The following is a 20,910-nucleotide window of genomic DNA, read 5'->3' as shown; positions in this document are numbered from 1 at the left end:
AATATCTAAGGCAGGATTTGAATTCAGGGCTTTCTGACTCCAAGTTCAGAGCCTAGGAGTATAGTTTTCTCTTCTTTTGCTTTGCAATATCTCTCCCTGCTGTGTCTCTGCCAGTCTAAGGCCTAGGCCACACACCCTTTACCATCTTACTTACCGGATCATTCCAGGTCCAGAAAGATACCAAGTCTGTGCATGAATATTAAGACTCTCTTGGGGTTATAGGGTTTAGGGGATGGGGGCCCACCGAATCCAAAACTCTCTGGACTCCTTGTGTCTCCAGCCCCTCAGACTGAGGGGCCTGGATACCAGCATAAGAGCTATTTCCCCCATTTCATACCCCCATGCTCCCCAGATCCCTCATCCCCCAAGTTTTAGTCCTCAGGCATTTCCCTCTGGAACCCTCCAGGGCCCAAACTCACCACATCTACTTTAACGACAGCATCAGAGGTCTGGAGGCATGTCACAGGAAACAAAGATAAAGTTAAGCCACTTGAGACCTAAAGCCACGGGCAGCAGCAGAAGCCCAGACAGGACCCAGGAGTGAGAGAGGGTGGGCAGGGAGATGTGTACACACAGTTCTTTTGAGGTGGCTCCATGCAAACTGCTGTTTTGCAAATAGAGTCACAGGGACAAGGAATCTTGTATCAACATTGTCATGCTAGTGTAGGGATCTGTAAATGGTTTCCTCTTCAGTTTCTAAACTATTCCACCTGACTTGGTTTGGTAGGGAAAAAACTGACATGAATGACTAAAAGGATGGGGACTTCAGGTAACTCTCAGCAGATTTCAATTCTTTATATGCTCTGACTTCATATGTATAATGGGGACCAGATTTCTTGCTTTTTCAATGAGTAAGGGAAAGGTGGAGGGAAGGAGAAAATTCAGAAATGGAAATGGAAATTTAAAAGGCCCCAACAGCCCCAAAGTAAGTGGAACAGGAAGACAAAAAACCTATCTTTATGTCTTTTCTACTTCTTAACTAGGGACTATCAAAAACTTGCTGTATTTATACAAGTATTCAGCTAAAACAGAAGGCATGTAAGTGGTGGCTTATTTCCCAAATGGGCTGATAAATGGCCTCATAATCGATATAGAATATTGAGATCCTGTATAGGGCTTTCCCATATATATCCTTGTGACAACTGAAGTTTTTGGTTTCTGTTATCTCCCATCCATCTTTACCTGCTAGTAAAGTTGTTCTGAAAAGCCTAGCAAAGACGATTACCCAGTTGGGACAACTGGAGATTGTGCAGGGGTGAGGAAGAAAGGAATATGAAGACTTTGGGGTTTGTTCCTGAAGAGGTTCTGAGGCAACCCATTCTATGATTGGATGGTTCTAATTGTAAGGAAGTTCTTCCTTGTAGTGAGTCAAAATCTCCTTCTTTATAAGCTGTAACTTGCATGCTCTGCCCAATGAATCAGAGCAATGGATCAGCTATGCCCTGGGGGCACAGATGACATAATTTTTTTCTTCTTTGCATCTCCTGTAATGCTTTAGTAAAAGTTTCTTACATTGTCTTGTTAAAGACTGACCAGAATTTGGGATGTGATCATAGGATCAGAGATCTAGAGCTGGAAGGGACCTCGTTTAGTCTGGACACTTATTTTACAGATGGGATAACTGAAGTTCAGAGATGAGCTGGTTCACCTAAATTCACACAGGGAGTAAGTAGCAGAACCTGGATTTGAAATTAGGTTCAATGTCTTCAAGTTGGTCATTCTCTTCACTGGACCACACGGCACATTGTGAAGGAGAACTCTTTTTTTTAATTTTTATTTTTTCTGGATGGGTTTTTTAATTCTATTTTTCACTTTGAGAAATTTTATTTAATTAATTGATTTAGAATATTTTCCCATAGTTACATGATTCATTTTCTTTCCCTCCCCCTGACCCCCAGCCAATGAGCAAATTCCACTGGGTTTTACATGTGTCATTGATCAAGACCTTTTTCCATATTATTAATATTTGCATTAGGGTGATTGTTTAGCGTCTACATCTCCAATCATGTCCCCATAGACCCATATGATCAAGCAGTTGTTTTTCTTCTGTGTTTCTTCTCCCACAGTTCTTCCTCTGAATGTGGGTAGTATTTTTTCTCATAAGTGTGAGGGAGAACTTTTGCTGTCTTAAATCTCTGTTCTAAATGAGCCTTGGCACGTTCACTTCAAAGCCCAAGGGTAAGGGTCACTCCATATCTATGTTCCTGGTTGTGTTGCACTTGGCTGGCTATGTTGTAGACACAACACATGTAGGTACATGAGTTGAATAACTTTTTGACACCATTACCTGGTATAGACATAATTCCAAGATTCTGTACCATCAAATTTTGTACTCTGTGCCTAGAAGGATCTCTCCTCATGTCCGCTTTTTCAAATCCCTACCTGCCTTCAAGGTTCAGCTCAAGTTGGACATGACTGAACAACAACAATTGGTCTTTTACATGTCAGTGTAAATTAGTGCATAATCAAGTCTTTCCCCAAGTGCAAGTTTTGAGGGGTCAGGGCATGCAGAAGGGAACAACATGAAGACAATAGGGTATGGAAGGGGAATGGCATTAGAGAAATGTTATCCCAGCCCCTTTTAGGATGGCACAAGTTGTTACAAAGTTCTTCCTGATATTGCATTGAAATCTATCTCCCTGAATATACCAGGTGTTATACGTGACTGTGCTTGTAATTCTGCTCTTAGGGGCCAAGCAGAACTTTATCTTTTTGGACAGATCACTTAACTTCTCTAAGCCTCAGTTTCTTCATTTTTAAAATGGGGACAATAATAGTATCTGCTTCACAGGGTTATTTAAGGACCAACTGAGATAACTTGTGGAAGGCACTTTGCAAACCTTAAAGTATTAGATGATTTTGTTGTGATAATAATAATAATAGCTATGTTATAACATTGTTTCGTGTGGCATTTTTGAAAAATAAATATTTTCATGAGATAGGTCTCTTTCCATCAGTCCTTTCAGATGTGAATTCTTCCCTCCTTTTCCACCACCAGGCAGAGAAGCTGTCCACAGGGTCCAAGGTCAAGGGCATTGAAATGCTTCCACACAGGAACCACCTTTAGCCTGAAGATTACCTCTGGTGAATTTTATATGTGTGATTGAAAGTCAGATGGATCAGGGGAAATTCAAACCTTGAGGTTCTTAGAAAGTCATGATATATTTTTTGTCATTCATTGTATTGAGGACAATAATAGGGTATCATTTAGAATGACTAACAAAAGGGGCACCTGGGTAGCACAGTGGAGAGAGAGCCAGGTCTAGAAATGGGAGGACCTGGATTCAAATCTGACCTCAGAAACTTCCTAGCTGTGTGACCCAGAGCAAGTCACTTAACCTCAATTGCCTAGCCCTTGCCACTCTTCTGTGTTAGAATTGATACTAGGACAGAAGATAGGGGTTTAAAAAAATGACTATCCATCACAAGTATTACAGAGCTGGGCAGTAGTAATGTGAGAATTTGGTATGATGAGGACCGAGAATGGTCAGAACTGTGACCAAATGTCCCAAGTTTTCCAGGGTTGTCTCAATTTCAGGAAAAGAAAATATATTTTTAATGAGTTTTGGTAATAGCGATCTGAATGTTTGAAAACTTTCATGAAAAGAGGACATTTTCCATGAGCTAAGCTCAACATGCCTATTTCCTCATTAGCTAGCTGGGTTGTCAGTCAACATGAAACCAGTCAGTGATGAGGTCAGATAGTTGTTAAACCAATACTAGTTGGGTGGATGATGCAAGAAAGCCCCACTTCTCTGACGATTATGTTAGAAGAAGGTCCCAGGAAGCAGTCTTAGAATAGAGTATATGCTGATAGTCCACTAATCCCAGAAAACAAGCAGATGCTACCAATTATGAAGATAATTTTGATACCTCTAGTGAATTTAATCAATATTTCCTCAGGGCAATGTGATTTAATAGGTATCAGTGATTGTATTAGTAAGTATACTAGAACAGAATTAATTTTGAGCTAGTTATGTGGGTTAATGCTGTAAGTATAAGGACTATAGGCTATAATTGATCAATCCATTAGGTATTGAGTCATCAAGGAACTCCCTAAGAAAAAAATTTCCAGGGCCAGATGGATTCACAGGTGAATTCTATCAAATATTCAAAGAACAGCTTATCCCAATACTATACAAACTATTTGACAGAATAAACAAAGAAGGAGTTCTACCAAATTCCTTTTATGACACAAATATGGTACTGATCCCAAAGCCAGACAGATCAAAAACAGAGAAAGAAAACTACAGACCAATCTCCCTAATGAACATAGATGCAAAAATCTTAAATAGAATACTAGCAAAAAGACTCCAGCAAGTGATCATGGGGGTTATTCACTACAATCAGGTGGAATTTATATCAGGAATGCAAGGATGATTCAATATTAGGAAAACCATCCACATAATTGACCATATTAACAACCAAACCAACAGAAATCACATTTTTATCTCAATAGATGCAGAAAAAGCGTTTGACAAAATACAACACCCATTCCTATTGAAAACACTAGAAAGTATAGGAACAGACCGGCCTTTCCTAAAAATAATAAACAGTATATATCTAAAACCATCAACAAGCATCATCTGCAATGGGGATAAATTAGAAGCCTTCCCAATAAGATCAGGAGTGAAGCAAGGATGCCCATTATCACCTCTATTATTTAACATTGTACTAGCAACACTAGCAGTAGCAATTAGAGAAGAAAAAGAAATTGAAGGTATTAAAATAGGCAATGAAGAGACTGAGCCATCACTCTTTGCAGATGATATGATGGTCTGTTTAAAGAATATTAGAGAATAAACTAAAAAGCAAGTGGAAATAACAACTTTAGCAAAGTTTCAGGATACAAAATAAACCCACATAAATCATCAGCATTTCTATAGATTTCCAACACATCTCAGAAGCAAGAGCTAGAAAGAGAAATTTCATTAGGTACTGAGGATTATATTTGATTTCTAGAATGGAAGTATACTGCCTTAAGTTAGACCTGTTATAAGAATACATATTAATTTGGGTTAGGAATTTGTTGTCTTAGCAATACTCCTCACCCCTATGAATCTCTACTGCCATTCTCAAGTGATGATATTTGCTTTAAAGTCACAACTTCCTAAGGTCCTTATCACAGAGTTTCTCAAATCCTAGGATGACACTGACAAAGTCTTATGACCTATGGAGAGTTCCCCAAAATACTGCTGACAAGAAATTTGTAACTGATGACCTATGGAAAGCCTGCTAACAAAGGACTAATGATTGATGGACACGTTCCTTGGCCAATCATAGACTCTCCCCTGCTTCTGACGACCAGTTGTAGAATTGTACCATCTCATTCAATTTTTGGTAACCTTCCCCAAGCTAAAAAATCTCTGGAACCCTGAGCAGAGGAGTCCATGACCAAGATGATTGGGGACCACCAGGATCCCTATTAAAAGGCTTGGAGTTCTGCCTCAGATGTCTCTTGTTTGCTGACTCCATTCTTTCTAGCCTATAGAAATCCCCAGACTTCTTCTCCTTGCTGCCTTGTGAATGACTGGTAGGAATCAATGGGTGCATGTGTAGGGAGAGAGTTGGGGACTTGGAGCTGGGGTCTGGATGGATATCTTCAAATCAAGCAATGCCTCCCTCCCTCACTTTCCCAGTGATTTTATTCTTACTTTGAATTCTAGCACTTGAGAATAAGGCTAAAATTATCCTCACCCCTATGGATCCCTGTACACACAGTAGGTGATCATTTTTGGACTATTATGATTTAATCGCTACCTGGAGATGTTTCCACATGCTTCTGCTTGCTCAGGGTCTTACTATATTGTTGCACAACTTGAAAGAAAGTATAATTGAAGGCTTATCATAAATCCTATTGGTCTGAATGTGGGTCATCTCTGAATATAGACTACATTTGTAACATGGGATCTTTTTAAAGGAAAAAATAGGTTTAGGTGAAACATTGGAAAATAAGAACAATTAGGGGTTGTCATTGCCAAGTTGTATATAAGCCAGATTTAATGTGTGTGTGCATAAATGCCTACACTTAGACAAATATAATTATCAGAAAACATGTGCATATGTACATGCATTCACAGATACCCATAGTGCCAAGTCAGGGGTGCTCCTGGGGTGGCCATGTCTTACCGCATCTAGCTTCACCATGGTCTCCAGCTTCTTGACAGGAGCCTCCGGTTCCATGTTGACCACGATCTCTCCTGTAGGATGGTAGCAGGGGCCCCCATTGGACAGCACCCGGCCCCCCCTGCACAGCCTAACTGGAGTGGGAAATGCATAGACAGACAGAACAGAGAGGAAACAGTGCCAGCGATAAAAAGTAGAAAGAGGAATGGAACAGGGTCCTAGAGCTGCCTGACCAGGAGCTCCAAGGGGAGAGAGGAAGTGTGCTAAGAGTGGTAGGGAATAGAAATGGGAGAAGCAGGCTAATAGCCCACTGTAGGACTACAGGAAGCAGCAAGGACTAAGGTTCAAAGAGGAGAAATGATCAATCTTCAAATCAAGCAATGCCTCCCTGCCACTTTCCCAGTGATTTTGTTCTTACTTTGAATTCTAGCACCTGAGAATGAGGCTAAAATTATCCTCACCCCTATGGATCCCTGTACATGCAATTAGGACAGAGCTAGGAAAAGGTTCCCTTAATGCAGGGCTCCACAGGGTTAGCTAGCTTTCCTGAGTTCATCCCATATCCTCAGAATTCAATCCAGTCCCCTTCATCCTCTGCCCTCAAGCCACCTTTAGCTCCCAGGCTATAGCTCTCTGGATTTAGAGCAGGCAGTTGACTGGAGAGAAAAAGAGGAATGGAAGGGGGTCAGTGCCTCAGCAAATTCTGGTTGGGGAGGTAGAGTGGTCAGGATTGAGTTGAGGAGAGTTGGTACCTGTGGTATTCCAGCTGGGGGAATTGCGATCAGGGGGCCTATAGATGAATCGACGAAGAGAGCTGACAGCATGGGAGCCCACCAGGGTGTATCGGCCAAAAGCTCGGCAGTCCACTACTCTGATATTGAGTGGTGGGTGTAGCAGCTCATTCTCTGGAAGGTCCTGGGTGGGAATGGGAAGGGAGCTGAGAGTCTGGAGAAAGAATCAGGGGACACTGCCCTCCTCACCCTCTAGCCCTACCAAAGTTCTAGGTGTTACAGTGGATAGAGCACTGGACTTGGAGTCAGAGAGATCTGAGTTCAAACTCTGCTCTGCCACTTTACTCTCTGTACAAACTTGAGTGGTCACATCCCTCATCTGTAAAATTAGAGGGTTGACTGACTGACCTTTAAGGTGCCTTCTAGCTCTCAATTGATGATTTGATTACAGTTGGATCTCTTTCTCTATTTTATACCCCTTTGCTCCTCCTTCTCCCTGACCACTAAAGCCCTGAGCCCCCACTCACTACTTCAAACCACTTGACCAGGGTGTTAAAGTTGGGGTTCTTTTTATAGTTGTGGATCAAGGATGACTGCACCCCACGGCCTGCACATTCAATATCCACTCGAGGTCTGTCCACCTGGGCCAGATTCACTCGTTTCAGGTCCCGGAGACCCCAGAAGAGCACCTAGGAAAGGAAAAGACTCAACGAGAAGAGGAAGAATACAAGGGAAATGGGGGTAGCTTCTGAACCAAATGGTGGCATTGGTTAGGGACAGAGAGACAGAATTGCACAGCTCGAGTGAACATAGTGCTGAATTTGGAGTAAGAAGACCTAGATTTGAGGCTCTATTCTCCTGCCTAGTGATCCTGCACATGTGTGTTCCTATTCTCTGCACCTATTTCATTGTCTATAAAATAAGGAATTGGACTAGGTGGTCTCTATGGCCCCATATAGACCTGAAATACTGTAACTTCCTCTTTTCTGCACCTACCTACTCAAGGTACAAGTAGATGTCTAATGAGAATTTGGAGAAAATCCAAGTAGAGGGAAAGAAGGCAAGGAAAATGAGCCAGTGGGAAGAGGTATAGTGGAATGATTTTAGATGCGCTAATACTGGAGCCTAATGAAATGAATGAATCCATCAATGAGCAAGCATTTATTAAGCACCTACTATGTTCTAGAGGCAGTTAGATGGCTAAGCAGATAGAATGCTGGGCTTGCAGTCAGGAAGACCTTTAGTTTCTTACTAGCTGTGTGATCCTGGACAAGTCACTTAATTTCATTTGCCTCAGTTTGCTCATCTATAAAATGATCTGGAGAACAAAATGGAAAACCATTCCAGATTCTTTGTCTAGAAAACTCCACCCAAAGGGTCACAAAGAGACAGACATGACTGAACAACAATAAATATGGCCGAAGGCACTGTGCTCTGTACTGGACCTCAGGCACAGACTAAATTTGGATATTCCCTGTCCTTGAGAAGCTTGTAATCTAGGCAGGAAGGACGGTATGTTTATAGATATAACAACTGCCCTCTCTCCTTCCACTTGGATTTTCTCTGGCCTTAGAGTAAGGGGTTCAAACTCAAATAAAAACAGGGATCTTGGGGGCAGCTGGGTAGCTCAGTGGATTGAGAGCCAGGCCTAGAGACGGGAGGTCCTAGGTTCAAATCCGGCCTCACACACTGTGTGACCCTGGGCAAGTCACTTGACCCCCCATTGCCCACCCTTACCACTCTTCCACCTAGGAGTTAATACACAGAAGTTAAGGGTTTAAAATAAAAATAAAAATAAAAAAACAAACAGGGATCTTTGCTTGCACATATTGACTTAGAAAACTACAAACTTAATATTACCAATGTTTTGATGTATTTTTATTTTTTTTGTTAAACATTTCCCAATTACATTTTAATCTAGTTTAAGTTATATTCTGGAATATAACTGTGGGCATATTTGACGCGTCCGTATTACACAATGACTTATACTTGGGTTCAAGGAAGAGGCAGCCTCAGTCTCAGAATGTGTCAGGCCTTCATGAGTTCTTACAGGCCTGGGTATAATCCCTTCATGTGTATATAGGAATATAAAAAATGGATAGGATAGACAGAGTGAAAGGCCCTGATCTGAACCACAGGACCTGAGGTTGCATCCCACTTCTGACACTCAGTTAGTGACACTGGGCTTCATGCGGAGAAGATAATTCTAGAACTGAAATTTAGAGGAAAGTAGGCATTCTAGAAGTCAGAGATGAGGAGGGAAGACATTCCCGACATGAGGGATCGATAACCCATGCAAAAGCAAGGCGGTGGAGGATGGAGTGCTATGTATGAGAAACAATGATAAGGCTGTTTTTTCTGATCCGTGGAATGTAGGCAGGGAGATCGAGCACATTTAATAAGGCTAGAGAAATAGAATAGGGTTGGGATCTGAAGGACTTTGTGACTCCAGGTTTTGTGAGCCTTACATTTATACTGATGGGGAAACTTGTCTAAAAAGGTCTACAGTAAAGTTAGGGAGACACATAGAGAGAAATTGGAGCCATAGAAATTAGAATGGTAAGGAATATAAAAGCTTTGGTTGAATATGATTATTAAGTAATAAGGAGTAAGGAAGGGAGTAGTAAGGAGGCAGGGAGGCCCAGGGAGGCCCATCAAGTTTTAATGAAGGAAATCTGGGGAGAGGCACTGTTGGGAGGATCAGGCAGTTAAAGTCCAGGATGCCTGGTCCTGCCAGGAGTGAGAACAAGGGCACCTGTTACCTCTATCCGATATTTGCTGAGCACAGGCCGAATGCCAAGGGGCACAGGCATGATGGGGCCTCGGTCGGTGTCCACGGGGCCATTGATGGGGGGTAGGTCAGCCTTCCCAGCTGGTCCAATCTACAGAGATAGAGAAACAAGCCACAAACACACAGATAAGACCATAGCAGTAACCAGGCATGTGTGTGTGTGTGTAGATGTGAATATCTGGGGCAAGCAGGAAAAATTGCTTCTGGGCAATAAAAATTAAATAAATCCTCAAGTAAGTTAGAGATCAGAACATGTATGAATAGTAAACATGTATGATAATTCATTTGAACATGTATATATGTGTATATAGAACCAAGTACATGTATGCATCATAGAAATTTAATATAGAATTATAATGGTTTTTGTATGAAACTTTTCTTAAACTTTGGGTTTTGAAGATTGGACAGTTTCCAAAATAGAGTGATTTATTCCCAGGCTTCAGGGCATCTCACTGGGCTGGCTCTTGTTAGTGGCATGGTGGAGAACTGCTCCTTATTTATCTGTAAACAGGAACTCCCTTAGGTGGGAAGGGTCAGCATGCTCTAGCTGCCATTTTGGACTGCAGGGACCCAGCCACATGGAGGGGAGGAAGGAGTGTGTTGCTGTCCTTAAGACCTGCTTCTTCCTTTGATGAGAGGGTAGGGGAGGAATGGGGGGTCTCTAAGTCCACCTGCTCTGTGACTGTTTCCAAATCAGAGATGTCCAGAGGAGGGACTGGGGGCTAACGGCACAAGGGGCACACACTGGCCTCTCTTTTGCCATGCTTTCTTTTGCCTTGTTCTTTGGTTTTGCTCATTCCTCCCTGTTTACCAATTCTTTTTTTCCCAACCCTTACCTTCCATCTTGGAATCTATACTGTATATTGGTTCCAAGGCAGAAGAGCATTAAGGGCTAGGCAATGGGGGTTCAGTGACTTGCCCAGGGTCACACAGCTGGGAAGTGTCTGAGGCCACATTTGAACCCAGGACCTCCCATCTCTGGGCCTGACTCTCCATCCACTGAGCCACCCAGCTGCCCCCTCACTAGTTATTCTTGCCAGCTCTGTGCTGAGTCTGACTGTCTGAATGCTGCTGGAGCGTATACACGGGGCAAGGAGTGTTCCTCTGACTGTCAGTTTTCTGGAACAAAATTGCAGGCACTCCCCTCGGTCCTCCTGGATAGAGCTGAGGAGCTTTCTCTAGGAGGAATGCTTCTCTTCTCCAATGAACAGAACCGAGAAGGCCCCTCCTGAAATGACTGCTCAGAGGGAAGCTTCAGGCATTTCCCTCCAGCTGCCCTCTAGTCTGGAGCCCGTTATTTGGCCCTCCAGTCAGGATTCCTCGCTACTGTCCTTGGAGCACCAGGGCGCTTGTCTCTGGGCTTTGCTCTGGGGATGCTGGGCTTTATTCCCCCCAATACCTCCGCTTCCCCTGAAGCCTGGGCCCCTGGCACTGTGCTCTCTCTCGGAGGGCTCATTCCTCACCTGCAGCAGCTCAAAGGCGGCCAGCAGATCCCCGGCTGTGGCGTTGCCTCGGTAGATCTGGTAGTACTCCAGCTGGGGAGGGAATCGGGGCGGGCAGTAATCCTCGTCTGCCATCTTCACCACCGGCTTGGCAAAGGTCCGGCCCATGAAGTCTGCCTTCCCCTGGGGAGAGGAGAGAGCGAAGCCTTCAAGAAGGGGTTGCCTTTGGGCGCCCACCGTCCCCGCAGGCTGCCTCTGAGACTTCCTTCCCTAGTATGGCAGCTCCTCAGTGGCCTGGGCAAAGGGTCAGATTCTGTACAGCGTCTCTGAGATCTTTGACAAGGAAGCCCTAGAAATTCCCCAGGAGGACCTTAGCATGAGGCCCCGCTCCGAGGCTCCCAGAGGGCTTGCCGGAGATCTTGCAGTTTACGCTTACCTGGTGTTTGCTGCTGAGAAATACAAGATTTCGGAGTATGAGAGTCCTATTTCTATGACTGCCCCTCTCCAGCGTGAGTAGCAGAGATTTAGGACTGAAAGGGGCTTTCATGGTTTTTAATAGAATCTCTTATTTTTACATAGGAGAGAAGGAAGGGAAAGACCCTTAGGTCTCTTGCATCCCCCTGGAGGAGGCTTCGCTCCGTAAGGATGGAGATGGAGAGGCATCGAGCATAGGGATGGGAAACGGACTCCCCTCTTTCTGCGTGGGCAGCAGCGGCTTCAGGGACTGCTGGGTTGGCAGTCAAGGTCTCCTCCAACTCTCTTGAAAACAGGGCAACTGAACAAACGCAAAAGTGCATACTTTGGGACGAACCCACCAGGGAATGCGCTTTGGAATGAATCTACCCTCTAAGTCAGGGGTTGGCAAAGTATGGCTCTTGAGCCATATTCTGGCTCTTTTGAGGGCCAGATACGGCTCTTTCTGCAGGAGCCATAAAGTCAATTTTTTTTTCAGGCGCTGTTACAGGAGGGCACTGTGAGCTCTGTACAGCTCTCAAGAAATTACATTTTGAAAAATGTGGCGTTTACGGCTCTCACGGCCAAAAAGGTTGCCGACCCCTGATCTAAGTCTAAGAGTGTGGCAGGGCCTCTACAAGGATGCTGGGTTGGCGGTGATAGCTGGAGTAGGGGATGAGGCGAGGAGATGAGAGGATGACACGAGGGGGCTCTGAATGCCTCCCCCTGTTTCCAAAGCCGTACCATAGTGTCCTGGTCATATATTTCAATGACAATGATGGGAGGGTCATCCCGCAGCTCATGGGCTTCCCCGTATAACTCCAGGTTGTCAAATACCAACATCTGGTCCCAGGTTGGGCACAGGGTCTCATTCAAAACCTGAAATAGAGGGATGAAAGCGGGGGGGGGGGGGAAGAGGGAGGGAGATATTGACGGGAAATCAATCGGAGCCTATTTGGGAGAAAGCTGTAGCAAGCTTGAGAAATACATTAGTTAATACAAAGAAATCTTTTCCCAGTCTGTGCTGTATTGAATTTAACTCTCATGAGAATGAATGAGCCTTTCATAGGGGCTGCTGTCGCAGGTAGCTGGACTATCTGCAAGGTTCCTCTCTCTCTGTCCCTCCCTCAATTCCCCCCAAAGAATTAGTTGACATTTCAGCTTATATCCCTAGTCGGACCATGTTACATCTTCCCAGGGATCTCATATTCCTGTAATCCTCTTGATTTTGGAGCTGGCTAGCTGCTGTCTCCTTTATTTTCCCAGGGAGATCCCGCCCCCACCCCATATCTTTGGAAATAAATACTGAGCCTCTCAGAAGATCTCACCTCTGTACACTGACTCTGAGTGATGAAGAAGACCCTGGCGAAGGGGTCCGAGAGGCCGCTACTGTCTGCAGCAAAGAGGCTTCGAGCCTGATACATGTGGGCCCTGAGCTGGAATGCCTGTTTCTCTAGATGGAGTTGGAAGAAGAGAGAAATAAGAGCCTGAGTCTCCCAGGGAACTCCCCTCCCCATGTGGGAATGTTCCAGACTGGCACTAGTCTTCCTCTTCTCTTTCTCCTTGGCATAGTTCTCCCCGGCTCTAAAGATTTGGCCACCATCATCCTTTTGGGGAGGAGATTGGATGAGCTATGGTGAGGCTGGGAGGAAGGGATGGGGGCACAAGACCTTGTACTCTGGGAGAACAGGCTGACCAGACAGGGACCCAACCAATGGAGCTACAGCAGGAAACTGAACTAAACTGACTTTGAGAATCTGCTGGCAGGTGTAGGTGGCCTGACTGACCAGAGTTGGGGGTGGGGGTGGGAATCACTCACAGGGACCCCGTAGGGGGGCACACTCACTGGTATAGCAGAGGCTGATGGGGGGGAAGGAGTGCAGGCCCAGACCCTGGGCTGCTTTGACCTCCTCAAAACCGCAGGGCAGGCCACACAGGAAGTCTTTTCGCTGCTTATTGAGACCCAGCCACAGGTAGAGCTCCAGCTTGGCCTGTACTGTCCAGCCAGCTGAGCCCAAGCCCCGCTTTCCTGGCAGCTGATGGTAAGGAAGATAAGGAGGAATGTGTGACTGAGGGATAATCAAGGCCTTGGCTACCCAGTATCTAGTATCCTTTAGCCTGGATTTGCAGAAGGAGAATGTTGGGGTAGGGAGAAAGAGGAGAAGGGAGGCCTGGAAATAGGGAGAAGCAACCCATCCCCTAATTTCCCTTTTTATTGTATATCCCCTGGACTTCTAGATGAAGTAGACTAGAGATAATATCATATTTGACACAGGACCTTAAGATTTGCAAAGCATTTATATATTATCCTATATGAACCTCAACTCCATGGAGTAAGTGATATTGTTATTCCCATTTTATAAGTGAGAAAACTGAGGCTAGGAGAGGTTAAGTCACTTGCCCAAGGCCACCCAACTACTAGATTTGATCTTAGGTTTACCTGATGCCAAGTTTAGTGCTTTACTCACTACATTTAGCTATCTCTCTACTGAGGCACAGTGGAAGGCCAGGACCAGGGAGGGCAGTGCCCAAGCATTCTGGTACCCAATTCATCTAATGCAGTCTTTCCCCAGGATGTCCCATCCCTTCCACCTCTCTCCACTGTTCTCTGTTTCTGTTCTTTGACTCTTCTAGCAAAGGTTACAAAGGCTAGATTTTTAGATTTCAGATTTCTAGATTCTGGATTTTCAAATTCTCACTCTTTCCTTAATATCAACTTCTTTACAGTTTTTATCTGAGCTGAAGTCCCTTGGAGAATATGCATGTGAGAGTTTAGAATGTAAATTCCTTGAGAGCAGGGTCTGCCTCAATACTTTATGTCTCCAGGGTCTAGCACTATGCTGATTGATTGGCTGGGCAGCCGAGGGGGAATGGGAATGGGATGGTGGTGGCCATTAGCTATGCAGAAGTATTAGGAAAGTTTTGGTTCAGCCTTGCTCCTTCCCATTTCCCTTTAATCCCACCCAGCAGCACCTTGAGGAATAGGGTTTTGACTTTGGCACAGTCCTTCCCAGCTTCCTCCTCCACAATTGAGAAGAGCACATCTTTGGAGGGTACCCGCGCGTAGGCAATTCGCTTGTTATTGTTCATCATCCAGATGAAGACGTCTGGGATGCTGTGCTGGGGCTGTGTTGGGAGAGAAAACACATGTGGAGTTTTTGAGCTGGCAACTGTAGGGTGGAACAGAGGAAGCTGGGCTTGGAGTTGGGGAAATGGGACAGATGGGGAAAAAGGAAGAAGGCATCTTCTTGGGGCTCTGGGACATGCAAGCTAGATGAGCTCTGTCTGCTCTCTGTGTATCTGGTATCTACAAGTTTACAACATGTAGTCTCTTCCCATAAGAATGTGAACTCCTTGAGAGCAGGGACTGATTTGTATCTCTAACACTTGGCACCGTGCCTAGCACACAGAAATAGTTTAATAAATGCTTATTCACTGACTGACTGAAGGATAGAATACTTGGACTAAGCTTAGACCAACAGAATCCGAGGATCATCAGAGTGGGAGGATTCTAGAGTCCTAAACTATTAGGGCTAAAAACATTCAACTCTGACGAATAAAGTGGGTAAATGAATTGGAGAACTAATATTTTTCTGTTGTCAGGAATGAAACTGACTCTGAAGCAGGGGTCCTTAACTTTTTTTGTGTTATGCACCCCTTTGTCAGTCTGATAAAACCTGTGGACCCTTTCTCAAGCCAATGTTTTTAAATAAAATATGTAGAATTACAAAGGAATCAAATTGCATTAAAATAGTTATACAAATATTTTAAAAGTCCATGTACCCTAGGTTTAAGGACTCCTGCTCTAAAGCAACGAGTCCAGTCTTCCTGTACAGTACTTGTACATAATCTAAACCAGTGATTCCCAAAGTGGGTGCCACCGCCCCCTGGTGGGTGCTGCAGCAATCCAGGGGAGCCGTGATGGCCACAGGTGCATTTGGGAGCGGAGAATAACTGTAAGGAGGCGGTGATAGTATGTGACAGGGGGCACTAAGTAATATTTTTTTCTGGAAAGGGGGTGGTAGGCCAAAAAAGTTTGGGAACCACTGATCTAAACAAAAGTTCCTCTTTGGGGAACTGAAAGCAACCATGGAACGAGACTGCTGTTTATGCATCCTTTTCCATGCATTTGGTGGGTGGAACCTTGCTCATGTGAAGAACTGAAGGCTCATGGGAGGCTGGCCCTGAAAATTGGTGGGAGGATACTAGTTTTGAAATGGAAAAGATTAAGAATAATGTTGTTGTTGTCCATCCTTTGTTTTTGAAGATGACCAGTGATATGGGATTTAAATGAGGCAGAGTTGCAACAAAGCGGTCAACCTCAATCTCTTCCAGAGTCATCCAAGTCCACTGGCAAATCAAAAGCCAGGGCAACTGGTGATGGCTCAGGATGCAGTAGATGACCTTGGCTTTTTCAATGTCTGGCCAAGCTCAATGTGCTCCAAAGGACCCTAAAGGTGGATGAACAGCCTTGAAAAGGGCTTGGTAAAGGTGCTAGTCTTCTTTGAACCCCCCATATTAAAAATAATATGGTGAAAGTGGAAGTACATGCTCCAGCAAGGTTGATGGGAGCAAAGCCAATTAGCTCAGGAAGCTACATTGGTCAATCCCAGGCTTACCACTTGCTACATATGTGATTTCATGTAAAGCATTTCACCTCCTTGGCACTTTGTTTTTTCATCTCTAAGATGAGAGACAGTCAGACTGGATAGCTTCAGTGATTCTTATCAGCTCTACATCTATGATCCTATATTCCATGAATTAATAGTTTAGGGATGTTTCAGAATGCAATTCCCCCACTTTGCAAGATGGCAATTCAGTTCTCCATAAGTGTGCTTTATCTTCTAGTCAAATCAACAGGAATTTATTTAACACCTACTATGTGCCACACATTATGGGAGTGCAAAGGAAGGCAACAAGCAATTCCTGACCTCAAGGAACTCATAGTCTTGTCTTATTTTGCAGAAATGTAGAACCTCACAATTGCAAGGGATCCCAGTATTCATCTATTCCAACCCATATTTGAAAAAAGGTTCTTCTCTGTCACATCCATGACAAGTATATCTTCAGTCTCTGCTCAAAGCTCTATTGATGGGAACCACCCACCATCTCTCATGACAGCTACTGCTACTTGGGATCATTCTAATAATTAGGGAATTCTTCCTGACATCAAGTCTAAAATTATCTTTTTGTAACTTCTACCCACTGCTTTTCATTCTACTTTCTGAGGATAATAGTGCTTATGAGCTGGTGAAGTCCTTTTCATAAGTCTGATTTCTTAGTTAAGGGTTCACTATATAAATAAAAGGGGACGTCGATGCCCAGTCTGATCCTGGGGACATCAGGAGAGAAGTTAGAAAGGAGCGCCACTCAACAATTTGGGCAAACTGGCCAGCGAAAGTCAGAGTCAAGTAAAAGTGTAGAAAAAGGAGAAATATCCCAGATCAGGGGAGGAATAGGGGATGAATACCAGAACTCCCTTCCTGCCTGGAGTCTTCTTCCTGAGAAAGCATCACCAGATGAACACTTTGAAAGTAATAATATTCATATGTATGTATACATTCTGCTTTGTTTAGTTAAGACATATTTGGTCTAAATGAACAAATTTAAGTTAACTAAATTGAAAATTAAAAAAATTGATATTTCTGGCACCACGTATATCTTGTTCTTGCAAATTGATTATAAGTTCCCTGGATTCATAGGATCATAATTCTGGAACCAGAAGAGACCTTAGAAGTCATTTAGTCCAATTTTCTCATAGCAGATGAGGAAATTGAGATCCAGAGAGGATGTTAACTTGCTCAAAGTCACACAACTTGAATGTCAGGTCTGTCATTTATTTTCATTGTGATCCTTCTTAGAGAGTGGGAATGGCATTTGTTGGAGCTTACCCTCACATATTGTCTAGAACCCAGGGCAATGCTAGGCTAGGAATACCTTCAGTACTGTCTAAAGGACTCCCCAGATCCTATACCTCATCTGCCAGAAATCGCAGCTTCTGGAGGAAGTTCTGGACCAGCTTCAGCTTGTCTCGCACAGTGTGCCTCTTCACTTGAGCCCGCAGCGCCTTTGCTTGCTGTCCCATGCTCTCCTGTGTGTGGCAAAAGATGGGCAGAGGACAGGAGGGACCCCAGAGGCCAGGGAGGAGGATAACCACAACTCAAGAAGACATTTGAGTTGGTGTCTGGGGAAGGTTAAGGTAGCCTCATGGTCAGTTCAGGTAGGGACTTCACTACCTGTGGGATTGATTCTGGGAAGGGGCAGCTGTGGGGATTCCAGAGACGGACAGAATCCTTCCCTGAGCTTGCAGTCCCTGTCTGGGACCTGGCAACCTTACAACTGCAGTCAGTTTGTCCCCTTCTTAGTTTTTCCCTCTTCTCTAAGCCCAAACCCCTCAGAATTTCTTCTTTTTACATCCTGCCCAGGCACTTCTTAGCTTTTTTTCCATGGTTCCGCCATCACCCAACCCTTCTCATTAGTTATTCATGTACCATTCCACCCCTTCAGGCCCCCAGACCTTGTACATCTTCCTGCTCTCACCATCTCCCTCATGCAGGATTTGAGTCTCTCCCGGTCAAGCCTTGTTCGAGATGATTGGCTCTGATCCTTGTCAGCAAGTGAGAGAAATCGACTGCAAGAGACCAAGCCAGGACCTGAAGCTGGGTGAGCTTTCTACAAGCTCGTTCCACTCTTATTGTCCCCATCTATCTTTTTTTTTTTTTTTTAACCCTTACCTTCTGTCTTAGAATCAATACTGTTTATTGGTTCCAAGGCAGAAGAGGGATAAGGGCTAGGCAATGGGGGTTAAGTGACTTGCCCAGGGTCACACAGCTAGAAAGTGTCTGAAGCCAGATTTGAACCTAGGACCTCCCGTCTCCAGGCCTGGCTCTCCACCCACCTAGCTGTCCCTGTCTCTGTCTAGCTTGAGATATGAAGTTGAGTCTATATGGATATCTCACTGTCTGCCTTTCCATGCCTCATCCTAGCTTCGTTCTGCCCAGCTTTGACCTCTGCCCATTCCCACTCCTCCTTTTCCCCATTCTTCTTCCCTTGATTCCCCCACTTCATCCTCATTTCCTATTCCTCTTCCCTTGGTTCCCTAAGCCCTAAATGGGCTCTCTCCTCCCTCCAGCACACACACGCCTATTTCTTGTCTCACTAGCAGCCACAGCTGAGTTCCTCCAGTACACCTCGGAGCCGACGCTCTGGGTATGACTTCTCTGTCTTGATCATCTCTTGAACGTCATTCAGGCCCTCTTCCTGGGTGTGAGGATTTATGGGAGAGAGCAGGACAAGAGACTTAAGCCACCATCTTTCACATTTTCCCAGTATAGCCCTTCCCCATTTTGAGGGGAGAGATTGGATAGCAAGATAAGTTAGGACAAGTTTTTTCAAGTGAATGAATCAAAATTAGGGACCTCCAGCTAGTCTCTGTTGTGTTCCATGGTTCCATGTTCCATGACTAACCTCCCTTCCCTGAGGAGACCCTCCATTGTTCTGAGATTTGAGGGTACCAAGACAGGATGATCTCCCCATACTGGTTCTAAATTCCATTCCATCTAGGACTTTCTTCTTACTTTGGGGAATGGAAGGATAGGAAGGGAGGAGAGGCATCTCTGTGAACCAAGTGATCTGTCCCATCAGCCCTGTCACAGAATGGTGGTCTTAGGACATTGTAATTAGGCTATGTTTTACTGAGGGTGTTTCAGAAAGAAAACTAAAGAATGTCAGAGTTGAAAAGGACCTGGAAATCATCTACTCCAATCCTGTCATTTTATAGGTGAAGAGAAAAGTGGAGATGACTTGTTCAAGACCCCTAGTGAATTAGTGGCAGTTAGGACTAGAACATGGGTCTCTTAACTCCGAAATTGGCACTTCCCTTAACAAGTTTTCCCCTCTCCCTCTGATCAAGGGCACTGACCAGTTTATCTGCAATCCGGTCCATGATATTGGCATTGTAGAGGCGCCGACGTTGGTCTTGCCACCAGCTCTTGATGTAGATACAGGGCTTTCGGTCCAAGTAGGGCAGATGGAAGTAGTTCCTGGAGTATGAGGCAGAAGTAAAGGGATGAGCTGAGGAGAAGGCTAAGAAGAAGGATGGAAGGGAGGTAAAATGGTCCAGTCTAAAACTGCCAGTAAGAAGCAGAGTGGATAGCAAAGTAGCACTGATGTGGGATACACAAGTTCTAGAGCATGAAGGGGACATATACTGAGAGCAGGAGGATAGCTGGTGGCTGATAAGGAGTCTCTGTGCAGTGTCCCTCTCTCACTGCTACCATCTAGCCCCCTACTGATCTCTTCTTTCCTTTTCTACTCCCCTGTTCCAGTCTTACCTATCTGTGATTTGGGGTCGCATTGGAGGCGAGGAGGAGACAGATACCAGATCTCCACCATCATCTGCTTCATCATCACTGGAGTTTTGGATTAGATCTACTTCTTCCTCATCCCCTCCCTCCTTCTTCTTTGGGCGTTGGGGTCGAGACATCCCATCTACCTGATTGCCGTAGTTCCCTGGAAGCAGAATGAGGACACTGTGACTGCTTCCTTCAGGTAGGAGAAAGAGAAAATACTGAAACTGACCCATGGTTGGCTATCATCAGTCCAGAACATAGCTCCCCACCCTTCCATCTGTCCATCACTTTGGGACTTAGGGAAGGATGAGAGAGATGAGAAGTGGGGAGAGGGAAGAAGGGAAGACATGTGAGGGGTTTCATTGGTTTTGAAGTAAAAGAGAAGTATAGAATAAAAATCTGAATCTCATTTCCCTTCTCTCTCTTTCTTACTTGGTCTCTTTCCTCTCTTTTTTCTTCCCTCCCTTTCTTTTCTTTCTCTCTTCCTCACCCCCTTCCACACCTTGGGAGTTAGGAGTGTAACATCCCATGATCTGGAAAATCTGTGTAAAATTTTTGGCCCTCCCTTTGTACCAGAGAAGTCTGAATTTGTTCTTTTTCTTTTATAAGGTGTTTACAGTACCTTATTATAAATTTGGGTTAAGTAATTGGTCATGGGCTAAATGTAAGTCAGTGTTAAGATAGCTCAGCATTTCTAGCCTTTTTTTTATCTGCTGGCTATCATGTTCTTTTCACACACTTTAACTTTTTTACTTATTTTAACTTTTAAAAAATAAATTGTGTCTATGTTATTAAAATATAAATGATGTTGATATTATACAATACTGTACATTTACACATTTCCGAGTTTCTAAACTTTTCATGTGTCATCTGCTGGCCTTTGTGTGCTGACTGGGACTTCCACAAAACTCCCTCAAAATTCCCATTTAATTTCTTATGCTGATCAGTGATCTATTGAAACTGCATTGAGGAAAATTGTGATGTGGAAGCGATACCTGTACTGATATCATGCCAGA

The 20,910-nt window shown here is 44.3% G+C and overlaps 1 protein-coding gene across 2 annotated transcripts in view; it reads right to left on the bottom strand.

Annotated features, from left to right (window-relative positions):
* The window catches only part of OTOF (otoferlin), a 179,830-nt gene that overhangs the window by 23,737 nt on the left and 135,183 nt on the right, over positions 1-20,910 (bottom strand). For both annotated transcript variants that reach the window (XM_044661011.1, XM_044661012.1), the window contains exons 19-33: positions 19,877-20,054; positions 19,465-19,585; positions 18,703-18,803; positions 18,084-18,174; positions 17,518-17,634; positions 14,517-14,669; positions 13,390-13,579; positions 12,872-12,996; positions 12,288-12,422; positions 11,112-11,273; positions 9,620-9,739; positions 7,385-7,546; positions 6,879-7,041; positions 6,130-6,260; positions 420-449 (exon numbers count right to left, since the gene is read on the bottom strand). In XM_044661011.1, coding sequence (XP_044516946.1) covers positions 420-449; positions 6,130-6,260; positions 6,879-7,041; positions 7,385-7,546; positions 9,620-9,739; positions 11,112-11,273; positions 12,288-12,422; positions 12,872-12,996; positions 13,390-13,579; positions 14,517-14,669; positions 17,518-17,634; positions 18,084-18,174; positions 18,703-18,803; positions 19,465-19,585; positions 19,877-20,054 — 1,979 coding nt within the window. The remainder of the gene's footprint in view (positions 1-419; positions 450-6,129; positions 6,261-6,878; positions 7,042-7,384; positions 7,547-9,619; positions 9,740-11,111; positions 11,274-12,287; positions 12,423-12,871; positions 12,997-13,389; positions 13,580-14,516; positions 14,670-17,517; positions 17,635-18,083; positions 18,175-18,702; positions 18,804-19,464; positions 19,586-19,876; positions 20,055-20,910) is intronic.

Source organism: Gracilinanus agilis, chromosome 2 (genome assembly GCF_016433145.1).
Source record: "Gracilinanus agilis isolate LMUSP501 chromosome 2, AgileGrace, whole genome shotgun sequence".
Taxonomy (NCBI): Eukaryota; Metazoa; Chordata; class Mammalia; order Didelphimorphia; family Didelphidae; genus Gracilinanus; species Gracilinanus agilis.
The sequence above is the reverse complement of the archived record's forward strand: the minus strand, read 5'-3'. Positions and strand labels throughout refer to the sequence as shown.